Source organism: Mytilus californianus, unplaced genomic scaffold (assembly GCF_021869535.1).
Source record: "Mytilus californianus isolate M0D057914Y unplaced genomic scaffold, xbMytCali1.0.p SCAF_6, whole genome shotgun sequence".
Classification (NCBI taxonomy): Eukaryota; Metazoa; Mollusca; class Bivalvia; order Mytilida; family Mytilidae; genus Mytilus; species Mytilus californianus.
The window spans coordinates 32,273,118-32,298,962 of NW_026262712.1; the positions used below are offsets into that span (position 1 = coordinate 32,273,118).

A 25,845-nucleotide genomic window follows, 5' to 3' on the forward strand; every position below is an offset into this window, starting at 1 on the left:
TTGCGTTGATAGGTCTTAAGGGCATACAATACAGTTACAGAGAAGAAATTATGTTGCTAACGTAAAATGTTATTTTTTTGCGATATCAAACTGTGAAAAAAGATGCATTTTTCAACTGATTTTAATCATTAGCTTAAAAACGAGTACATTGCAATTTGGCACCACTTTTTTAAAATGATATTTGGTTTGATTAGGAATAAAGATTATTTGTACCAATATTTAAGATTCATGTAAATTACAAACGACAACAGCAAAACAAACTTAACAAATTCTGACATAATTTCACAAATATTAATTTCCAAAAATACTGACACCCACCTAAGTTCATGCATAGATTTTATCTTTGCTATGAATCTTATACAAAAAGGTGAATATTAAGACCAGTTTGACAAATTATTTTATTGATTTGATTACCTGTTCCATCCCCGTCAATATCAGACTGGTCCCCATTTGGTAACTCTTGGCAGTTATCAATGATGTCCAGTATACTATCTCCATCCCTGTAACACACATAGCATTTACTTTTATTCTGTGCAAAGTCTACACCTTGATTGATAATTGTTGCTAATGTTCAAGTAATCATTACCAGAACAGAATGTAAAACTGAGTGTTGTCAGAGCTTAAACACAGGATCTGTCTTTTAATCAGATTGGCATCAGCTAATTTTAAAATCGCTTTGTGGTCATTACTTCCTGGCTGAAGGGAAATTCTTTTTAAATGACATAAAATTCTGAAGAAAAGCTGATGTTAATGCAGCTTATTGAAATCAGACAACAAATTTTAAATTGTATTGTGTTACTTTTTTTCTTTATTTAAAAGTCATTATTCCAAAGTAAAAATAAATAATAGAATTAGTTCAAATCCCAAAGTTTCAATCACAGGCCTTTTTCAAGGATTACCCATGACCAATGCAAAAATAATGGAAGAAGAAAAGACAAATGGACATACAGATGGACAGACAAACAGACAAAGTGTTGCCTATATACCCCTCTAAAAAAAACAACAACAAAAAAACAAAATAAAATACAATTTTTTTTTTTAAACTGGTGTATAAACAAATATATAAGCGAAGAAAACAGCAATCAAATCACTTACTTGTCCTTATTTGTACCCCCAACTGTATCACAAGCATCACCAACTTTGTTATCATCCGTGTCAGTTTGTGGATCACCACTGTTAAAGTTATTGACACAGTTATCACAGGCATCTCCATGGTCATCACCATCACTGTTTTCTTGTCCAGGGTTGGCAACAAACTGACAATTGTCACTAGTATCTGCAACGCCTGTATAAAAAGAGAACCATATCAATGTTTTTAATGATTTTACACATTTCTAATAATTAATCAATCATCATTCCTGCTCTCTCAGTCACATTAGGCAACAAACCAACAATTATTACTTTTCTACAATTCTTTCATTAAATTCGACATTATAAATTTTGCTTCTTTTAATATTTTTTATGAACAGACCTCATAATTTTCTTTATTCTTAAGATACCATTTTTTTCAAAATAATTTTAGTAATGTAGATGAAAGAGCTAAATTTATTTTAAAAGATATCTTTTTTTTTGAAAAATATTTTACTTGTATTAGACATTATGCTTTCCATATCATAATCTAATGAAAGTTTCTTCCTCAATAAAACACATTGACGAAAGGGAGACAACTTAAACAATTATAAAATGTGTTTCATAAATCAGAACAATATCTTGCCATCATTATCATCGTCTGAGTCACATTCATCACCGACACCATCGTCATCGTTGTCCTTCTGGTCACTGTTACTGACAGATGGACAGTTGTCACAAGGGTCCCCTACTGAATCCCCATCAGTATCTGTGGAATCAAAACTCATGAAGTAGGGACAGTTATCCTAAAAATAAATCGGCAATTTTGTTATTAATTGTATTACTTGGGAGGGTAAGACAAAAATGAAACTTCGATGTTACCATTGATTTGAATATTTAGTACACTCAAAAAAGAAGCTGGTTACCATGGAGATCATATTAAAATGGTATATAAATATATAAAATTATTTGTACAGCAAAGCAGTTCATTGTAGATAAAAAGAAACCTCTCCAACCAGAAATTTAAGTAACCTATATAAGGTGGAGAGTTGTTTCATTAGCAATCATACCACATCTTCTTATTTATCTATATTAAAACCAACTTCTTGTATCAAAATACATATTGAGTACATTTCAAGCTAAAAAATATGCCAAGTTCAGTCAAGTTTTGAATACTTTAAAAGAGACTACAATTATTTGGTATCTTACAACTATAACTATTTAAATATTAAACCAATCAATTTTCACAAGCGATTTGTTTTCGAGAGTAGAAAAATAACGCAAATTTAAATCATCACAAATATGTGAAACTTGAATCTTCCCTCATATGAATATATCACGAAAATGACATGATCGCGAAAATAAATCAAGTCAGGAATATGACAGTTGTTGTCCATTCGTTTGATGTGTTTGTGCTTTCGATTTTGCCATTTGATTAGGGACTTTCCGTTTTGAATTTTCCTCGGAGTTCAGTATTTTTGTGATTTAACTTTTCACTGCCAAGTTTGCCAGAAAGAACTAAACAAGAAATACAGTATGCACGAAAAATTAGTTGGTTTACAGAACTGTGCTAAATGTAACTAAAAATACTTACTATAGAGTCTATAAGACCATCATTGTCCTTATCAAAATCACAGTCGTCTCCCATGTTGTCATTATCTACATCTTCTTGACCACAGTTCGGAATAGTCTTACAGTTATCCTAAAAGATAGAGGAGTATAATTCCTTACTGGATCATTGTACTTAATTAATAAGGTTGTGAGTTCGAACCCCGCTCGTGCAGGTGCACTCGACTTCAATCTTAATTGACTAGGATTGTCGGTTTTCCTATCGAAGGTCGTGGTTTTCTCCGGCTTCCTCCACCAATAAAAACTGGCAGCCACGAAATAGCCCAAAAGCAGTGCTTAAAAGTGGCGTTAAAAACACAAAAAATCAAAATTAAATAAAAATCAAATAACTTAATTAATGTTATCACAGCTAAAAGTTTTGAAGTAAAAATAAGAACCAAACATTTGAATTCTTATAAAGTGTTGATATATGGTCATTTTGCAATTTTTGCATTTGAATAAATTTTAGTTAGTTGGGGGCGTTTAACATCATAAACAACAATTTAATGCTCCAAGTGGGATGGTTTACACGAACAAATTAATTTTTCACTATGACTTGACTGATGCATGTTTTTCTAATGTCCAGTAGCAAATATTATTCCCAGATTTTGAGGGAGTTATCTTGAATGTGCATTGGTAGCACAGAATAAAGTGTAATTTAGTTCACTAAGAAAATTAACTTTTTTACAGAACATTTAATACATTACCATAAAACATCCCCAATCTGTACATGCTATGGTGATATCAGGATGTCCGTCTAAATCCGAATCTAGTCCACACTGTTTGCCATTACCTGCATAACCAACAGGGCACTGAAAGAGGTAAATAACGTTTATTTAACGACCAGTGGCAAATACCATAAGTTGAAACGAGACTGATAAAATCATGGAACAAAAACTAAAAACAACACAAAGACAAAAAATACATCCACAAAATATAAAGCTTTATACAAATAGTTTACTCCCTCGCTAGATTGACTAATCCTTCGTCTTACAGGCAAGACAATAACCTAATTAGCTTTATAGTACAGCCATAATGGTTTATGGTAAACTTATGTGCTGAGATTTCCAACCTTAGTTTTACACAACTTCATAATTTATAAACTACTTATTTGGTCAAAATTTATCCTTTTTAAATCATGCAAATACCACAGTTCTGTAAATTTATAGATTACTTGCTTACCTCACATCTATATTCTGTTGGTCTCAGGTAAACACAGGTAGCTGAAGTATGACAGTCATGTTGTCCTGTGTCACAGTAGTTTGTAGAATAACAAAAGTGTGTGGAAACACCCTCATAGCCTTCATTACAATACCCACATCTGTAGCTTCCCTGAAAAATAACAAAAGTGTGTAGAAACTCCCTCATAGACTTCGTTACAGTACCCACATCTGTAGCTACCCTGAAAAATAACAAAAGTGTGTAGAAACTCCCTCATAGCCTTCATTACAATACCCACATCTGTAGCTTCCCTGAAAAATAACAAAAGTGTGTAGTACCACCCTCATAGCCTTCATTACAGTATCCACATCTGTAGCTTCCCTGAAAAATAACAAAAGTGTGTAGAAACTCCCTCATAGCCTTCATTACAATACCCACATCTGTAGCTTCCCTGAAAAATAACAAAAGTGTGTAGAAAATCCCTCATAGCCTTCGTTACAGTACCCTCATCTGTAGCTTCCCTGAAAAATAACAAAAGTGTGTAGAAAATCCCTCATAGCCTTCATTACAGTACCAACATCAGTAGCAACCCTGAAATATAACACAAGTCTGAAGAAACCAGTCATAGCTTTTGGTTCAGTACACATTTAAGGTTGAGATTCCCTAAAAACCTACGAAAAGTGTGAAGAAACTCCATCATAGACTCATTTACAGTTTACACTTGTAGCTAAAATTCCCTGAAAAATAACAAAACTGTGTAGAAACTCCCTCATAGACTTTGTTACAGTACGTTTATATATACCCCCATGTGTAGCTTCCCTGAAAATGATCAAAAGTGTGTATTACATATATATATTTTCATTATCTTCTACTTGCAAATGTTGCGAATATAAATATTTTGGGGGAAAATTACAGTGACTGAAAATTTAAGCCTTGAAAAGAAATAACTTACTATTGTATTAATACATTCAGAGTTGACATCACAGATATGTGTTCCTGCGGCACATTCATCAATGTCTGTACAATTCTGTTGTTGCACAGCAGATACCACTTGATTACATGACTCAAACACTCGCAAATGTACTGTCTGGGACAAGGCATCCTCATTAGATCCTGTGTAACCATAGGGACAGGCTGAACACTGGTACCCTGGTACTTTGTTGATACAGGCTGCTGGATCCCAGCATGGATTAAATGCGCACTATAAAATATATGACAAACAAAATATACTGAACAAGAAATAAATTATGTCAGCACTGTACATTTGTAACTAGTGACTTATAAAGTTTCCCAATTTATTTCCCCCATGAAAGGTGTCGACTTGATTCTTGATGTCCGAAATTGTACATGAAACAAGTGAAACTGCAAGCTACTGCTCATTGATGATACCCCCGCCCAAATATTTCGGTAAACAGGAAGTTGTTGAGTGATCAATCTGAAAACGCATCACACGGTATAGCTGACTCATATAAACCCTGAAACCTAATTTCAGAAATCCTTGTAATGTAGTTCCTGAGATATATGTTACAAAAATTTCCAACTACTTGGATGTCATGTGTAAAATGATGTAAGTGTTCAGTAAACTGGAAGTTGTTGAGTGATGAATCTGAAAACGCATCACACAGTATAGCTGACTTATATAAACCCTAAAACCAAATTTCAGAAATCCTTGTAATGTAGTTCCTGAGATAAATGTGACGAAAATTTTAAACTACTTGGATGTCATGTGTAAAATGATGTAAGTGTTCGGTAAACAGGAAGTTGTTGAGGGATGAATCTGAAAACGCATGACACGGTATAGCTGACTCATATAAACCCTGAAACCTAATTTCAGAAATCCTTGTAATGTAGTTCCTGAGATAAATGTGACGAAAATTTTCAACTACTTGGATGTCATGTGTAAAATGATGTAAGTGTTCGGTAAACAGGAAGTTGTTGAGGGATGAATCTGAAAACGCATGACACGGTATAGCTGACTCATATAAACCCTGAAACCAAATTTCAGAAATCCTTGTAATGTAGTTCCTGAGATAAATGTGACGAAAATTTTCAACTACTTGGATGTCATGTGTAAAATGATGTAAGTGTTCGGTAAACAGGAAGTTGTTGAGGGATGAATCTGAAAACGCATCACACAGTATAGCTGACTTATATAAACCCAGGTGAAACCAAATTTCAAAAATTCTTATGATGTAGTTCCTGAGAAAAATGCGACGAAAAATATTCATGGACAGATGGACAGACAGAGGTAAAACAGTATACCCCCACTTTTTTAAAGCAGGGGTATAACTAAATATCTGACAAAAAAGGCATTCAAAGAGTCAAAATGGCGTTAATTAAAGAACATAATTTTCAAAACTTATTCATAATAATCAACAACATTTTTATCATTTCAATGAGACAGCTAGTAACCAAATGACACAAAAAATATAATTGAAAATTTCTAGAGGAAAATACGACAATATGGCCTTACACCATATCAAATGAAAAACTCCACATCAGAGCTGGAACAAAGAAATTAAGTGATGATATTATGGAACGGCATTGGAAATGGATTGGCCATGTAATATAAGAATGGATACCAATAGTATATGTGCAGTGGCACTGGTATGGAAACCAGAGGGGAAAAGGAAGGTTGGACATCCCAAAACCACCTGTCGATAGACTGTAGAGATAGAAAGAATGATACTTAGATGGAACAGCTGGGCTACAGCAAGGAAAACAGCTAAAGATCTAGACCGTGCTAATGGAAAAAATTTATCCGGCCCTAAAAATGCTGACCGGCATGAATAGGATAGGTGAGGTGAGGTGAGAGGAAAATAAATGGCTTTAAACATTAAGACAAATGTCCATACAATATGTGAAGCTCTAAATCACCCAGAGTCAAGAAGCTAAAATTTGCATGATTTGTATGTTTTAAATATATACAAATTACTCTAAAAATGCTGGCAGGAATAATATGATCTTATAAAATAAGAAGAAGTGGTATGATTGCCAATGAAACAACTCTCCACCAGAGACTTTATGCCTTTTTTCAAAGTCCCACGTCGTTACAGGCCAGCTGACACACGATTTTTTTCATCCGATAAGTCAATGTATTTCTTGTACTTAATGTTCCATGAATGAACCTACAGGAGACCAAATTACCCACTAACATTGGATTATAAGGATGTATTGCTCAAATCTTTAGATATATCATTATATCAATTTTTAACTGTATTTTTTGTGCCTGTTTCACTTTCCAAAAAATTGAGGTTTCAGAAAAAGAATATGTTACCATAGTTACCTCATCTATATCAGCACAAGTATTTCCATCACCAGTAAATCCAGGTGGACATGTCAAGCATTCATGCGACCCTGATCCTTTATTGATACAAGTCGTTGAGTATTCTCCAGCAATGAAGCAGGTTTGATTACCCATGCAGGGGCATTCAGCCTCATCAGCACATCCAACGCATCCCCCAGATCCGTCGCCAAGACTGTAGGACCCAACGTCACATGGATCACAGCGATCTTTTGAGGTGGCACTGAAGTAGCCAGCAGCACAGTTTTTGCAACCGGTCTGCCCTTGTTCATCCTGGTAGGTACCCTCTGAACACATCTCACAAAATTCTGATGAACAAATGGAAAAACGATTTTAGGAAATAGATTTAAGAAAACATTTTGTAATGTCAAAAATGCAAAAAAGAAAGAAAACAAATGCATATACTGTAAATTTAGAAATAATTGCGATAAATGCGACAGGGTTATAATCGCAATAATTTAAACTCGCATTTTGAAATTTTTTATATGAATTAAACAGGATTTTTCTCAATATCGCAAAAATTAAAATCGCATTTTAGTCCAAAATGACAAAATTGCAATAATAAATGCACACAATAATTTCTGAATTTACAGTATACAAGAAGCTGTTGCAGTGTACTTATATATTTATATTTAGGATAACGTATAAGAATTTCAATCTGATTTAATATGGTGGCACAGTTAGTACAATGAAGACACATTTTATGCCTGTACCAATAAGCAGGACTATCTGGACCATGTTATTTGTAAGTCAAATTTCCTGAAGAGTTTAGAGTTGGTTGTGGTATATAGTACTGTTCAATATTTTAAGAAATGCTGAAAGTTTAGAAATTTTTTCCTTCAGTAATTTTTGATATTGTTGAAAAATGGACAGAAATTTGTGATTAACTGTTGCAATTTCAAGAAATCTTGCATACAACTAAAGCTTTCAAAATTCTAAAAGATAGTTGCACAGTTTTCCAAAACATATCCCTTCGCAATTATTCCAGTAATAAAAACATCACAAAAAATTTCTGAATTTACAATATCCTTTTTATGTATTATTCACAATGTGCATATTTGATGACTTACCCGTAGATCCATCTGAAAAAGTTCCCACATCACATATGTAACTCTGTCCTCCTCGGCATGCATACCCTGGATCACATGCAGCACACACGCTAGGACACGAATCATCAGTACAGTTAACATAATGGTAATCATCACATCGAGAAGCAACACCATCCTGACATATCTACAAAATAATTGTCATTTCCAAGATCTTAATTGCCATAAGTCTAAAAAGGTGGCGAACAAACTTAACAGAGCCTTTCAAAGATCTGCAATACCCCACTCCCCAAAAAAAAAGAAAAAGAAAAGAATTTTGATTTAAGAAAAGATAATCATTGATGAGGTTACTAACTCAGGAGAGACACATGCATATGTGGTGAGGTAGCTCAGAGGAACGATAGAGTATGGGTGTACCTATCACATATAAAGCATTTGATTTATGAAAGATATCTTTTTTTTTATCTCAACCCTCCCCCTTTAGTCTTGATCAGTGGAATAACCAAATGAACATAGTATTAGAAGACCTACCCATCCTATGGGACAAGGAGAACATTCTCCAGCAGCACCAAATGAGTGCTCAGTTGGAGATCTGCCACATGTGCCTGAGTCTTCACATCTACCACATGTATGTGCTTCTCCATCACCAAGACAGTAAAAGGATGTGTAACACCTCTCACATGTGTAATCCCCTGTAATGTAAAGAACAAGTTCAAAATGAATGTTTTTCATTTTTTACACCCCTTTTGATCATATCACATATTTTGGTGGAAATGAAGGTTTTATATTTTTATTTAGGTTAAATTTACTCAAGATTAATTGATTGTTGGTTGCTTAATATCCAGTGGCAAATATTTCATGCATGTTTTTCTTGAAATCGCAATAATTAATTTTTCTGATATCTGATACTATATCTGTATGCAGATTTTCTTGAAATCGCAATAATTAATTTCGCATTCTTGTCTATTTTTCAATAATCGCAATAATAAATTCTCTCAATAATTTCTGAATTTACAGTAGTAATAAAATGGACAAAACATTTCAGACATTTTCTTTCTTTAATGAACATTCAGTTTAGGTTCTGTAAGCATTACTCTTTAATCATATCCTCTCAGTCAGAAGTGAAAAAAAAACCTTAAAGTAATCAATGCCTGAGGGCTGTTCCATAAAAATTAATTTTTAAATTAACATACATGGGACCAAGGGATCGCACTTTGAAATCTCAAAAATGGGTAAGTTTGTTTTATACGATGAAATTCTAAAAATGCATATATACTGTGGTTTCATTATTATTTGTCGGATACCAATTTTAGTTGTAAACCTCAAGTTTATTTATTCAAGGAAGTACAATTTTTGTATAAGATTGTATGCAGACTTTGGCAAAACCATAAAATTAAATATCCAACTAGAGGCTCTAAAGAGCCTGTGTCGCTCACCTTGGTCTATGTGCATATTAAACAAAGGACACAGATGGATTCATGACAAAATTTTGTTTTGGTGATGGTGATGTGTTTGTAGATCTTACTTTACTAAACATTCTTGCTGCTTACAATTATCTCTATCTATAATGAACTTGGCCCAGTAGTAACAGTGGAAAATATTTTGTAAAAATTTACAAAAATTTACAAAATATATGAAAATTGTAAAAAATTGACTATAAAGGGCAATAACTCCTTAAGGGGTCAATTGACCATTTTGGTCATGTTGACTTATTTGTAGATCTTACTTTGCTGTACATTATTGCTGTTTACAGTTTATCCCTATCTATAATAATATTCAAGATAATAACCAAAAGCTGCAAAATTTTCTTAAAATTACCAATTCAGGGGCAGCAACCCAACAACCTGTTGCCTGATTGGTCTGAAAATTTCAGGGCAGATAGATCTTGACCTAATGAACAATTTTATCCCGTCAGATTTGCTCTAAATGCTTTGGTTTCAGAGATATGAGCCAAAAACTGCATTTTACCCTATGTACTATTTTTTAGCCATGTCGGCCATCTTGGTTCGCGGGCGGGGTCATAGGACACATTTTTTAAACTAGATACCCTAATGATGATTGTGGACAAGTTTGGTTAAATTTGTCTTAGTAGTTTCAGAGGAGAAGATTTTTGTAAAAGTTAACGGCGACGGACGAAGACGACGGACGCCAAGTGATGAGAAAAGCTCACTTGGCCCTGTGGGCCAGGTGAGCTAAAAAACTACTATATTTCCTCAATCCATGAAAATTGGTATCCACAAATATAAATGAATCCACTGTAGATGGTATCCCATTTTAAAAGTGTTCTTCCCTCAATGCCATATAACTGAGGTTGTGAGTTCGAACCCCGCTCATGCGGGTGCACTCGACTCCAATTTTAATTGACTATGATTGTCACTTTTCCTATCGAAGGTCGGTGGTTTTCTCCGGGCACTCCGGATCCCTCCACCAATAAAAACTGGCCACTACGAATAGCCCAAAAGCGGTGCTTAAAAGTGGCGTTAAAACACCAAAAATCAAATCAATCAAATCAATACCATGTATGTTCTGAAGAAACAGTCCTTGCCTTTACCACTCTAAAAACATTTCAAATTTTATACTCCCAAAGTTTGAAAAGGTACTTACAATGGAACTGTTCTGCCTGAGTACATCCAGCTAATTCCATCCTGAGTGCAATAGCCCCTGTCCAGTTCTGTGGATTTATTTTGATATATCTGGACAGTATCGGTGGATCTAGTGTCAACTCTGCAGTAGAAGTACTATCAATATTTCCTAGGAATATCTGAAAATAAAAAAACATGAAGTATTTAATATATAACAATTTGTTAAGTCAAAGCAAACAATAACAAAATTCAACATGTTTATTATATTTCATTATAATTTGAAAACATAATTAAAACAGATATTGACAACATTTATATAAACTATTTATGAAAACAACAAATAAGATTTAAATACAATGATTTAGCTTTAGATTTTTAAAAGAAGCTGTTTTTATTCAATTAAATCGATTTTTTGTATTCTTTACCATTTTGGCTATTTTGGGGCACTCAGTCCATATTTCAAGCACAAACATTTTTTTTAAACAATGTCTCAGTTCATTACTTGACAAAGTGCTACATTTAGTCAATTCAAAAAAAATTCTGAACAAACTTATGTTTCCATAGGATCCCATGTGCCCTATTTGTAAACACAATCCAATTTTCATTTTCAGTGTACCATGAAATCTGGGTCAAAATTCTAATTTTGTACATTCATATTCACATTATTACAATGATTATTTGTTTTAAGCTTCAAGTTGATGTGACAACTTCTTATGGGTAAACTGTCTTAAACCAAAACCAGAATGGATGAATAGACCACAAATTAAATATCATTGAAAATAAAAATTTTTCTCAATTCAAGAAAATTGGTACACACCAAGAAGCCTAGTTTCAAGCTTCAGAGTCTTGTGATGTAGAGTTTAGATTCTGTAAAACCCTTCCCACATTTCTCAATAAAAAAGTCAAGATATATGTAATATGCTGTTGAAAACTTACAAACTCTCCAGAACTATCCTGATACAGTGTCCAGTTCCCTGCTTCATCATCTGTATAGTAGAGTTTAAATGCCGTCACCCAGTTGGCTTCATCTGATTGACCTTGTAGATATAATTTGGTAAATTTGTACGGATCTTCCATATCAACCTGAATGTACTGGTCAACATCATTTGTTCCAGCCACCCATGCACCCGAAAAGTCAGTTACAGCTGAAAATAATTTTTGTAAGTTATTAAATTTCATAAAATTGTTTTCAATTGTTTTGTTTTATTCATGCTGTGGATTAATCATTATTCAAGGGTATTAATTTTTGTAGGATTTCATGTATATAAGTTAACCACTAATTTAAATGTTCAACAAAGTGTAAATTTTCAATAGCCTTGTATACAGACTTTGGCAAACCACACAATAAAATATCCACAAAATACAATTTTTCTTTAATCCACAAAAACTAATACCAAAGATAATAAATGAATTCAAATGACAAAATCATGAGTTCTTATATTGATCTCAAGTCTGGTGAATCACAGAGTTTAGACACTGGATAGTTTAATAGTGAAATTCAATAGTGATAAAGACATTTTAAGTAAATTTCTTCCCTACACTTGAAAAATGTTGTTGTTTTCCCCAATTTGTATATGAATGGCATTTAACACAAATCACTGATAAAAGCCTGTAAACATTGTATTTTTTTGAAACCTTGTTAATTTTAGTGACTTTTTTAACAATAATTTGAAATTCAAGATGTTCAGCACATTTTATTCTCCTATACTTTCATGAGAAACAAGTGAAGATGTGCCCCAAACTGCACATTGTTTAAGAAAAGACCAAAATAAGTGCGATACATATATAGACTATCCTGTATTTCAAAGGTCAAAAATAAAAAAATAAAAAATCAGGGCATAACAATTGACTTACTATCATCAAGATGAGTAAGATTGAGTCTTGCTCTTGCAGGTAAGCTATACTCATCTCTTGATGATGAGGCTGTTATGAGTTCGTCTCTCACAATGCCACTGGATATTCCTATAACCTCATCACATTCTGAAAATAAAAAGGAAATGAATAAACTGCTTCGCTGAGTGCAGCTAGATACGCCCACAGAGGTCCAACCCTGAACAGTTGGGGCAACAATGGACACAATATTCAAGCTTGATTCAGGTCTGAATTTGGATTGCAATTAAATATTTGACATATTATAGGTTTCTGAATAAATGTATTCAAAGAACTTGAAATTGGTTATATGAATTGAATTTATATTCAATTAAAGATTTCTTGCTGTTGTGCAATACTTAGTAAATCTGTTGTCAAGACTATAAACAAATAAAGTTCAATTAATTCTCAATGTCATATCAGAAATTTATGAAAACAAAAAGGAAGCTTACATCAATGGATATAAACAATTCACCAAAGTTTCATGAGAATTGGTGACAGCATTTTTGAGTTATTGTCTGAAAACTGGAAAATCACCCCTTTTTTTAATGAATAAATCCCCATAACTCAGAAATGTTAAATGTAAAATTTATAAAATTCTAAAGGGAGCTTACATAAATACATACAAACAATTCACCAAAGTTTCATAAGAATTGCTGAAAGCATTTTTGAGTTTTTGTTCGAAAACTGGAAAATCCCCCCTTTTTTTATGGATAAAACCCCATAACTCGGAAACGTAAAATGTAAATTTTATAAAAAAACGAAAGGGAGCTAACGTCAATAGATATAAACAATTCACCAAAGTTTAATGCAAATTGGTTAAAGCATTTTTGAGTTAATGTCCGACATGTTGACGACGGAATGACGGACAACGGTATACCATAATACGTCCCGTAAACGGGCGTATAAAAATGAATGAAAAAATTACACCCTCCCATAAAAAAAAATAAATTTTTGACATGCAAAACTATATTTCATTAATTTTACCTTGAACACCAAATTTTAAGTTCTACAACTTAACTACAGCTAACCTAAGTTTTGTACATTCACAGGTAGTGATCTAAAACTGTGTAAAGTTTCATCAATATCTATTTAGTTGCTTAGGGGGAATTGCACTTTAAAGGAACGTAGACACGAATAAGTGTCACAACAGGGTGATTCCTATATACACCCCCAAAACTTTATTTGTTTATCACTCACATCACTTATACCTCTCTTTACAAACAAGAATGTGTCCATAGTACATGGATTCCCCACTCGCACTATCATTTTCTATGTTCAGTGGACCATAAAACTGGGGTCAAAACTCTAATTTGGCATTAAAATTAGAAAGATCATATCATTGGGAACATGTGTACTAAGTTTCAAGTTGATTGGACTTCAACTTCATCAAAAACTAAAGTTTGACCAAAAACTTTAACCTGAAGCGGGACAGATGGACAAATGAACGAACGGACGGACGGACGGACAAACGAACGAACGAACAAATGGACGGACGGGCGAAAAAATGGATGCACAAATTGAAAAACATAAAAAGATTCCAATCACTAATTAAGAGAAGATTGCAGTTCAATAATGTAAAGTCACTTTTTATATGATTGATTGATTGTTGGTTGCTTAACGTCCAGTGGCAAATATTTCATGCATATTCAGGACGAGAACAAATTAACAATAAATACAATAGGTAGGTTCTGAAACATATATGGGGCATAAAAATTGCCTGTTACTTTTTTAAAATAAGTTAAGACATCAATTTCAATTATAAAACAATAATACTTACGAAAATCTACAATCCAGTAGCCAGGTATCCTCAGATAAAAGTCACCATTACTATCTGTCTTATTTATCATGAATGTGATATTGGTCCTGTCAAAAAGTTCATCGATAAGACAGGTATTACTGAGATTGACTGTCACATTAAATACACTGCCATGAGGTGGATTCCCAAGGTCAATCACAGCGACCTCTACAGTCACTTCTGTGCTGCCATTGTAAACTTGTTCTCTGATAGCCAGTGCTTCACTGTAGTCTAATGATGGTCTAAAAATGAAATAGAAAATATGTCAAAAATATACGAAAAAAATATGAAAAAATTACACCCTCCCCTAAAAATAAAAATTTTAAAAAAATTGAGAAAATTTTGACATGCAGAACTATATAAATAACTTTTACATGACCTCGAATACATTTTTAAAAATTTCATAGATAGTTTGTAAAGTGTTGTTTTCCTTAAAGAATTCAGTTTTAGGTAAGGAGAATATGACAGAACTGATTAAAATTTAAAATTTCATGAACTTTGGGGTTTGCAGAATACCTCACTACAGCTAGCATAAAAAAGTAAATTTATTTTATCAGGCTTTAGCAGGGCCTTAGCTTTATACTGTAGGTAATTTCTAGTTGAATGTCTAATAGTAAAGATAACTTCATGAAATTATGTAGATAAACAATGATATCCTTAGTTATACAATGCAATCAAACCTTCATATAAGAAGTCCCAAAATAAGAAGAAAAATAATCATCCTTAATGAACCTTTTATACAAAGATTCATTTTACACGCTTTGTAAATACGTGTATATTGTCAGTGTCCTATTTACGGGTAGATATTTACTGTACTAGTACTGAAGATCCTACTAAAGCAGCTTTGTCTGTATACTGATATCTTCTCCCTACATTTTTGGTCAACAATAGATTTTTTTAAATTCTTTTGCAGAATTAAAATTTGTGTCACATGATACACAGCATGGATGTGAATTTACAGAAACTTCAGCTGTATATTTTATCATGTTAACATCAAGCAAATAAACAGTTCATTATCAGTTTCCAGAAATGGGAAATAGTCTAAAGCACAGTATAACAGAAAATAATGTTTTAAAGATCTACAAGAATTTTACAATATTAAAACAAACGTTACTGAACTAAAAACCTTGAAAGAAGAATGCACTAACTTCCAATTATTATGTTTTGTCAAGTATATAAAAATATATATATATCAATAAAGTTAGAAAATAAATTGCAAGAAATTGGGCTATAAAGGAATTGATATGAAAAGGTATCATTGAAGATAAGTTGTTGTACATTATTTGATTTAAGGTTACCATGGTTACTTCAGAAATAAAAGTTAAACAGCCATGCACTTAAATTGAAATATTGTTTGAGTTGGTTTTCAAAAGACATTGAAACAATTTAATTAAAATTTCATGAATTATTCTTCACAACACTGTATAAAGAACATTTATTTTATCAATAGGTTTCTAAGTAATCCTGGCTTAATGTCAAAAAGTTTGACTGTGTTAGCTTAACTTTCTAAATTTTAATAAAAGACCAGAGTCATTAATGTCCCCTGCATAGCACATATTTTATGAGAGAAATGAAGGCTTGAGAGCAAAGGCAATGCAATTTTCCATATAAATAATATTTCCAAGGGCATAACTCTTTTAAAAATTGTTGATTGGCACTGGTTTTCAAACTTGTACAAGACAATACTGATATAAACCTATGATATAAGTTTTTTAAAAATCTGGCAAGAATTGTAAACGTGAGAGTGCTAACAAGACCAGACAGACAGAGGGACAGACGCCCTGTATTTCTATGTCCCCTGCAACATGTCACACGGGTAACAAAAATAACCTTTAATACTATTTCAAACCTGCAAGTCAGCAAATATTAAATCCAATTCATTTGATGAAAATTAAAATAAGTTTTTAGCAAATTTTGTTTATATCTTTTTTTTACAGGATTACAATTTTTGTCTCATTGTAAAAGGTATGGATTGGAGTTTGTAGAAACCACAGCTTTATCTGTTATCATATTAACATTTTTCAAAAGTCCAGAGTATTTCATCACAGGTTTCAAACAAGAATGTGTCCATAGTACATGGATGCCCCACTCGCACTATCATTCTCTATGTTCAGTTGACCGTGAAATTGGGGTCAAAACTCTAATTTGGCATTAAAATTAGAAAGATCGTATCATAGGGAACATGTGTACTAAATTTCAAGTTGATTGGACTTCAATTTCAGCAAAAACTACCTTGACCAAAAACTTTAACCTGAAGCGGGACAGACGGACAGACAGACCGAAAAACATAATGCCCCTAGATGGGGCATAAAAAAGGGATCAATCTTATGCATGTACACAAGACAGTACAGTTTTGTAGAATTACAAACACATTTCAACAAAATGTTAATGAACTATGTACACTGTAAAGTGTAAGATGCAATTACATAATAGTTATTGAAAAACTGGTCTTTACTGTGATATATGGACTGCCCACAGGACAGTGGTATTGACTAATACAGCGATAATGACCCAGCTGTAGGCGAGGTCATTATCGCTGTCGCAGTCAATACCACTGTCCTACGGGCAGTCCATGTATCACGATAATGACCTGTTCTCCAATAACTATTATGTTTATTTCATAGAGGAACCATGTTTTTAAAATTCTCATAAATTGTTAAAAGCAAACTTATTATCGAGTTATTGTACAATTTCTATAGGAAAAAGTGAAGACCAGTCATAGTGATAACTATAAGTCACTGCCATTCATTTATGTGCAATTTTTCAGTATATGAATACAAAATAAAGTTTTCTATAATTTTATAATAATCGAAATCACTCTAAACAGAGAAAACACGCCCCACTGGTCATTAACATGTAAAAGTCCGTTAACGACCAGTTTTCTGGTCCGTTTTTTATCTGTTAAAGACCGATGGAATTTATTACAACTTGTGACCGAACAATAATGATAATTTACTTGTAAATTAATGTGTTGTTCTGTCAATTGTTGAATATTTTTCTATATTTGAATTTGTCCATTAGTTATTCTATAACAGTGTATAACATGAACAGGTAGTAATTTGCTGTATTGAAGTGCCTTCTAATTTAAAGCAGGTATGACTGAACTATACAGATATCTTCTATTTTTTTGGTTAATGATAGGTTTTAGCAAATGTTTTTTTTTTTTGTATTGCAGGACAGGATTAAAGTTTTGTTTTCCATTGTAAACAGTATATAGGTTGCACTTTGTAAATACAGCTGTTTCACAAACAAAGCCTTTTTTTGGGAGATACTTAATATTCATAGATATTTTGTTTTGTTTACCATGTTTACGTACTGGTTCTCAGATATGATCTCCTAGTTTCTTCTCATAGAGATACTACTTCGGACTTTTGACAGTATAAATACAGTTGGAAAGCGGTCAAATTGAATTCTCAGGAAGACTGAAAATCAAGGGAGGGGTAGTCACCTGAGTTTTAGAACAAGTTAAATACTCTTAAAAATTTGAGGCATATAAATGTTGAAAATATGACTGGCAACCCTATGTTTTGATCTTTGCAAAACAAATAGTAGTGCATGTGAACTTTCCATTCCAGGATCTGTTTTTTTACGAAAGTTCAAAGTAAAAGTGGCACAGTTTTAGCTGTAAAAGGAGATCCTATGGGAAATTGCATTGTCTATATTTACAGATGACAATTTATAGAAACCTCAACAATCAATATGATATCATGATAACATCAGTGCCATATTACCAATTCATCATTGGTTTCAGGAATATGGAATCAATCTTAAGCATATACACTAGAAAGTAATTTTTTAAAGAGCTTCAATAGTATATCAACAATATAAAAAAATTGTAATGAACTGTGTACCCTGCAAGAATGATGTACTAGTTAAATTTTTTTGATGTATCAAACACTTCTAAGAAACGGATTCACATCTGAAAACGTTACCAAACTTACAAAATTATAAATTGTAGGAATGCATTTATTAACAACTATAGGTCACCGTACGGCCTTCAACAATGAGCCCATACCGCATATTAAGCAGGTTTCCACTTAACAGAGGTTCCCTTTATGTCTTTTTCACTCTTAAAAGAAACATACTATGGATATAGGATTGATATCTGTCGTTGTATGTACAAAACAAAAACTAGACAAAGTGATGCCCCCGCACTCCACTCTAAAGTAACTGTATCATAACAAAGTCAATGCAGAACTTTCTTTGAGATTTTATTGTGTCTGGTAGACACAAATGATGCCCCGGCAGATGCAAAGTGTTATTCTAAAATAAGTTCAACTATCTCCCAAAAGAGCAAAAATTAATAAAAATCAAAACCCTGACCAAATGCACAGCTTCTATATACGTACAAACAGCCAGCTAAGTGAAAACTTCCTAGCATTCAAACTGTAGAAGTTATGCGGAAACGCTATGCACCTCTTATGCAAGTTAATATAATATACTCCAAAAATGACAAAGTTCAACTATCTCCCAAAAGAGCAAATATTTTAATAAAAATCAAAACCCTGACCACATGCACAGCTTCTATATACGTACAAACAGCCAGCCAAGTGAAACCTTCCTAGCATTCAAACTGTAGAAGTTATGCAGAAACGCTATGCACCTCTTATGCAAGTTAATATAATAATATACTCCAAAAATGACAAAATTCAACTATCTCCCAAAAGAGCAAATATTTTGATAAAAATCAAAACCCTGACCACATGCACAGCTTCTATATACGTACAAACAGCCAGCCAAGTGAAAACTTCCTAGCATTCAAACTGTAGAAGGAGTTATCTGAAATAACTATATACCCATCATGGGACGGACAGGGGTAAAACAATATGCCCCCCCCCCTCAACTTTCAGTTCAAATCAAACTCATTCAAGTATGAAATGTAGGTCAATGGGACTCAAATGCTGTTCATAAACAATGTTGAACTGTATAGAAAACTTAGACACCAAAGATACCAGTATGAAATAGTGAACTCTTACTCTGATAAATAACAGCTTTAAAGAAAATATTTTATGTACACGTACTAATTTACATTTTACTGAAAAATACTCACTCTTCAAGAAGAACTCCTGACACATGGTACTCAAACTGACCATTAGTACCACTATCAGCATCAGTAGCACCTATTATAAACAGTGGATCTAACTGTAGTAGAGGGCGCTCTGTTGTAAAGTATAAATCACTAGTAATGTTCATCACTGGACAATTATCATTGACATCTGTAATGTCTACCTAGAAATACAAAACAAACGAAAATTTGAAAAAGTGTATTTACACATTATACAGTGCAACGTATTTATGAATGTAAAATATGGAAATCCTGAATACATTGTAAATATGAAAATACGGAAATATAATATGCATGAATACTATGATTATACAAACATCAGGCCATTAGTTTTCTCTTTCGTACTATTTCACAGTTCAACTCCATGTGGTGAAACAACGCCATTGTGTTTACTTTCTATAGAGTCTCCTGAAGTGGATACATTGGTATGCAGGGTTGTCAATTAATGCAAACTATTGCAAAACTTAAAATACCAATAAATGACAACAACACTTCATAGATAGATATAAGAAGATGTGGTATGAGTGCCAATGAGACAACTCTCCATCCAAGTCACAATTTGTAAAAGTAAACCATTTTAGGTCAAAGTACGGCCTTCAACACGGAGCCTTGGCTCACACTGAACAGCAAGCTATAAAGGGCCCCAAAAATGACTAGTGTCAAACCATTCAAACAGGAAAACCAACGGTCTAATCTATATAAAAACGAGAAACACTTATGAACCACATCAACAAACAACAACCACTGAACATCAGGTTCCTGACTTAGGACAGGTGCAAACAAATGCAGCGGGTTTAAATGTTTTAATAGGCGCCAACCTTAACTCTACCTGAAACAATAGTGTAACATCACAACATAGATCGAGTCTGCAATTATATCAAACTTGGTCGACAAATTTTGCAGGCATCAGGACAATTTACATACAGAAATTTAAGTACTGCATGAAGTACACATTTTGTTATCTGGGCATTTTATTTAGCTTACTATATGGTTATTTGTATGGGTTTTGCTCAATTTTGGCGCACTACAGTGACCTGTTGTTGTTTACATCATTTTCCTTTGATCTTTTGGTGAATATTTGTGGCAATCATAACAAATTTTCTTCTATCTATAATAAAATACAAAAGTGTATAAAGTTATTAAAAAAAAAAATGACTAAGTAGTAGAAACTTTCTGCAGTCAAAGAAACAGTTTCTTACCATGGACCCTGAGCAGAAATAATATCAATATATCATGACAGCAACTAAAACAGTTACCTTGACAACCAAAGACCCGGTTTGGGCAGCATTAGTATCAATCACTCTGAAGACAAGATTATACGACTCAGCAACTTCAAAGTTAAGTTCTGTGGCCAGGGTCAGTAGTGCTTGTGATGTTGTGATGGTGAATGTTTCCATAGCTGAATTATCTGGCTCTGGGGTCTGTGTGTTACTTGTACAAGCTGAAAGTACAGAAGAGAGTCAATGAGACAAGGTACCAAAATGCTGAATAAACAAAACTTTAATAAACTGTTAACACAGAGGTATGTCTCATCATTTTGTTATTTTGATGATAAAATGCAAATGTTGAAGTTAAAATAGCAATACTTTAACATGTTTTGTTTATTCAGCATTTTGTTCTTAATTAAATCATTCCAAAACTATAAAAGTTCCAATAAATTTAACAGAAAATATCAAAGATCAACACAAAATTCTCTGAATAAGGCCAAATAAAAACATATGTGTGGTTCCAGTTACCTGACCAAACCCTAGTTTAAACCCCCCAACCCTAGAACTTTTTTTCAATTCTGCAAAATAAATTTTGAATGATCCCATTCTGTGGAATGTGAATTTCAATAATTTAATTCACAGACTTCTGTCATCTAAATTTCCATTAGAAGTACCTACTAAGGCTTAATATGCAACAAATTAACAGAATGCAACAAAAATTAACTAAAAATGGAACACGTCTGATTATTTTCTTTACAAATTACAACCAAACATATAAAAATTGGCAAACTTCTGGTAGTGGCGTCTTTAATACCGGAATCAGACTGGGTGAACACACAATTTTACTGACCCTATCTTTTTTGGGGATGTAACTGGAACCACACATACATTTTTATTTAGTCTAACAAAAAAAACTTGAGATATGACATGAGACCTTTACTATTATTCCATAGAGCTATGTGACATATTACCAATGCAATATATCTATATAAACCTACCAATATACTGGAGACTTGTGCCGGTAACAGTCACATAATCATATGTAGGTGGAGCTGTTGTAGTTGCTGCATTTTGATTGGCTGTTGTATCATCTTTGAATGCAAAATGTCGAGCTTCATTTCCTATAAAACAATAAAATTTAGTGGCACATTCATCAACTTATCCCAGATGATCTAGATAGATCTGTCTTATACATCAGAGTAATATTTTAGCTTTTGTATTGATTTTGCATTCCCTCAATCACCTATGGTAACTTTAAGCATAAGCAACTCAGTGGCTGAAGCAAATGTTGTCTATGACCATCATTCCATCAAAAATTTTCAACATGTAAATATAAAGTTTTTAATTATTGAGAAACATTTTTCTTGATCAGGTCTTTCATCTATGCACCCTTTTCTTCAACTACTTCCATGTCTTTTACTTTATTTTTCGACGTCCATTCATCAGTTTTTTTGTCATTTTTTAAATAGTTGTAAGCATTTTATGTATCTTGGTAAATATTCATTTATTTAGAGCTTCTGATATCTCTTGTAGTTTGCAAGAAATGCTTACCCTTCTTGAGCACCTGATATCACTCTATTTTTATAGAGTTTTGAAGGAAGCAGATATAAAGGGAAATAACTCTTAAAAATTTGTCATATTTTTGTGTCAACTATTTTCATTATATGTATTCTAGAATCTTCTAAGTAACATGTTTTAAATTCATTCCTTTTGACATGAATACATGATAAAGCATTGATGAAAATGACTATAACCAAAAACAATACTTATTTAAAGATTTACCTCCCTGACCCAAGTTTTCCCCTTTGAAATTAAATTGCTCTATACATCTTTTAGTGTTTTCGGAAAGTATTTTAAATAATTTTCCTTGATATCCAAAGTTCCAAACTTTTGTTGTCTGCCTCCTTCACACATTTTCTTATGGACTCTAATTTTTTTTATCTTTGCACATGAAACAGTGGGTCCTGCACATTTTACCAGTAATTAGAATGTTTTAATCTTTTTTTTATGTTTTAATCTTTTTTTTTTAACAAATGAGGAAGTAAAACCATTTAAGATAAAAAATTTAAAAAAAAATAGATAAAAACTGACCTTTATAAAGTTCTATTGTATATGGTGGTCCTGATGTGAAGATGTCCCATAAAGATAACTCTCCTAATAAACCATTCACATGTAGATTTTCAGCAGCCGTATATTTATAATGCATGGGTTCTGTATCACCAACATGGTTAGTGAGATAGGCGCTGTCAAAATGGAGTAACAACTGAGAAGAACATCCTGCTCTTTCCACGTGGAATATTTCAAACAGGTACGAATCATCCATCTGCAAAGACAAGTTAGAAATACTGTTGATTCATTTTATTTTCCTAGGTACCAGTTTACGTAGATAGAAGAAAATTTAATTTTCATGGTTTTGCAAAATTTTCCATAGAGTGGGTGGCGCATATTCGCCGTGGACACATTTCCGCCGTTTTTGTTATTTTTTTCTGTAAATTTCGTGTGCCTTTACCCAATACTTGCCTAAACAGATGCTAAACGCTGTTTGTAATGTTCGAACTGTTGATATTCCTCTTTACCCCATTTCCAATGTTATTCGCACATATAAAGAAATATGCAGTAGTTTTTGAACGATTTTGGCAATTATGTAAGATTTATATGGCACGCATGCGCAGTCATGAAGTCAATATCTGTTAGAAAAATTGTATAGGAATGATCTCTCAAGCTAATTCATGTAATTGCAAACAATTGTTTTTATAATATACAAGGATAATGAGGATGGTCATATCATACATTGCGGCGAAAATGTGTCCCCCATGGTACAAGAACAACATGATTTCCTCTGGAGTTTGCGTTCATTTTTAAAACATTTAACCAATATTTTGAAGAGAATTCCATTATCAAACATTTTTTTCATATAGTAAACTTTCTGAAACCTACATAAAAAGTTTCAAATATTCGAATGTAGGTCGGATGTAGGTGGAAATGAACGAATTTTGCGGCGAATATGCGTCACCCACTCTACAAGTCTACAGGAAGGGAATTGAGCCAGTAACCCTAATGAATGGCCAGGTACAGGTGTCCTTTTTAAAACTTCAACTGTTCCTACATGTTTGAATTGCGAAATTTATTATTTTTGAAAGTAAAATTTAAAAAATTGTACATAGGCTTCATATTTATCAATAAATTATCCTACAATATGAAAAGCTTTCATTTTATTGTCATTTTTTTGACACTTTTTTCAACCTTTTTTCATGATTTCACATCTGCGCCACCCGTAGCCAATTGAATTTTTGGTTGAAAAGTAAAGAATATGGTATATAAATAATATTTCAGCAAAAATGTTTGTAGACAAGGGGTGGTACCACTGTTAATTTTAATGGAAAATTATGCTAAAAATAATGTTTAACCATGATTCACCTACGTTTATGACATCTCAAATACATCATCAATGATGCAATTGGTGGACATTTTTTAAACTGAAACAATTGGACATTTTAACATATGTTTTCATCAAATTTTCACAACATTATTGTAGTTAAAAAATTTCAGATTTATACGGCCAAAATTACGAGTAAGTGAACCAACTCCTTTATGCTTCGTTGAACATCTGAAATCATGGTTTGCTTCAACCCATGAAAATTGGTATCCAACAAACAATAATGAATCCAAAGTAATCTGTTTATATTACTGCAATTTACATATTTCCATACATAAAACAATTTCTTCATTGCTTTCATCCCCACCCCCTCCCTTTTTTTAATTAAAGGTTCCACTCAAAATTAATTTTTTGAAAAATATATATTAAATCTGCTGCATTTGTATTAAAATATCTCTCTCGGTTCCCTTTACCAGTAATATATTTGATCCAAAAACTTAGAAATCTAAAGCTGTATGGGATAACTGAAATAAATGGGATCTCCATAACCCCAAAGGCCATGAAAATTCCTATCTTTTAACATGTTTAAATGTACATTTTGCCATTAAAACCTTTTTTTGTAATATCATAAAATTTAGCAATATTCCCAAACCACTGATTTATTCCAAAAACCAAGCTTATTCAAATTCACCAATAAAAAGTGCATTCTTTGTAATTGTAAAAAAATTTCAAACCTCTAAATCCAATGACACAGAAGAAGCCAAGGGAGTTAATCCTGTACAGACACCTCCAACAATGGTTCCTTCTTCAAATGTTAAAGTTCCACCTCCTAAAATATATAAATAAATAATTTTAACTAAAAGTCATTGCATTAGGCTTTGGTATATTAAATAAAAGGTGAAGAATAAACAGAATTTCAATAGGAGAAATTTTGACATTGGAGCACTTTTTTGGCCTCTTTTCTTGGATTTGTCTATCTTTATCTTTGTCTGGTTGTGTTCCTTCCTTCAACTTCCAACATGGTTTTAACCCTTTCACCGATAGCCGCCCTAACATAAGCTACTCTTGAGACGATGACTGCCCTGGCTATTGTGACACAAGCAGGATATCTTCATATTAAATACCAATAAAAACTTGTCTAGTTATTTATGTCTTTATTTTATTCACTTACACCATGGACACAGTTTTGTTTATGTTTTGATAAATTTTTTGTCAGAAAAAATTAAATTTGCTAATTAGCGGCATTAAAATAGAAGAAATTCACGAAATTCAACTTTAAGACCCAAAATTGTAAATTTTTAACACAAAACGACAAAAGTTTGAAAATTTTAACGAGGTTTTAAACATTCCTTACACTGAACAATGTCCATTCTAAGTGTTTTGTACATAAAATGGCATTTTATGTCAAAAGAGTATACTAATCTGGCTTCAATTCTTCAAAATTCTTTCAAAAAAAATGTTCCCTTGTTTCAAATTTCAGTAAAATCCGTAAATTTCATATGATTTTGACCTGGTTTTCAACAATCGGAAGCGCCATGTTTACACTTGCATATGGGCATTTAACAAAGAAATATAACTCTTGTTCGCAATGTTTTTCAGCGGGAAACATAAAGGAGGTATTCCGATCCCGGTAAACCAGGACTCATCGTCAGCTGTCTGAAGAGTGAATCCCGGTTTACACTAAAAGGCGAAAGGGTTAATATGTTGCTTTGATTATATAATTATATCTAGATATCTAAACACCTTTTTTCAGGAAGATT

The 25,845-nt window shown here is 32.8% G+C and overlaps 1 protein-coding gene across 1 annotated transcript in view; it reads right to left on the reverse strand.

Moving 5' to 3' along the window:
- LOC127706821 (uncharacterized) overlaps window positions 1–24,910 on the reverse strand; it is a 37,382-nt gene extending 12,472 nt beyond the window's left edge. Inside the window, exons 1-19 of the mRNA XM_052211515.1 lie at window positions 24,820–24,910; window positions 22,801–23,032; window positions 21,708–21,830; window positions 20,758–20,942; window positions 19,487–19,665; window positions 14,419–14,678; window positions 12,624–12,749; window positions 11,706–11,914; window positions 10,792–10,948; window positions 8,719–8,879; window positions 8,212–8,374; window positions 7,124–7,449; window positions 4,790–5,038; window positions 3,859–4,008; window positions 3,384–3,488; window positions 2,663–2,770; window positions 1,715–1,874; window positions 1,096–1,285; window positions 415–500 (exon numbers count right to left, since the gene is read on the reverse strand). Of these exons, the coding sequence (XP_052067475.1) occupies window positions 415–500; window positions 1,096–1,285; window positions 1,715–1,874; window positions 2,663–2,770; window positions 3,384–3,488; window positions 3,859–4,008; window positions 4,790–5,038; window positions 7,124–7,449; window positions 8,212–8,374; window positions 8,719–8,879; window positions 10,792–10,948; window positions 11,706–11,914; window positions 12,624–12,749; window positions 14,419–14,678; window positions 19,487–19,665; window positions 20,758–20,942; window positions 21,708–21,830; window positions 22,801–23,032 (3,169 nt within the window). The 5' untranslated portion in view covers window positions 24,820–24,910. The remainder of the gene's footprint in view (window positions 1–414; window positions 501–1,095; window positions 1,286–1,714; window positions 1,875–2,662; window positions 2,771–3,383; window positions 3,489–3,858; window positions 4,009–4,789; window positions 5,039–7,123; window positions 7,450–8,211; window positions 8,375–8,718; window positions 8,880–10,791; window positions 10,949–11,705; window positions 11,915–12,623; window positions 12,750–14,418; window positions 14,679–19,486; window positions 19,666–20,757; window positions 20,943–21,707; window positions 21,831–22,800; window positions 23,033–24,819) is intronic.
- Window positions 24,911–25,845: the final 935 nt, after the last annotated feature.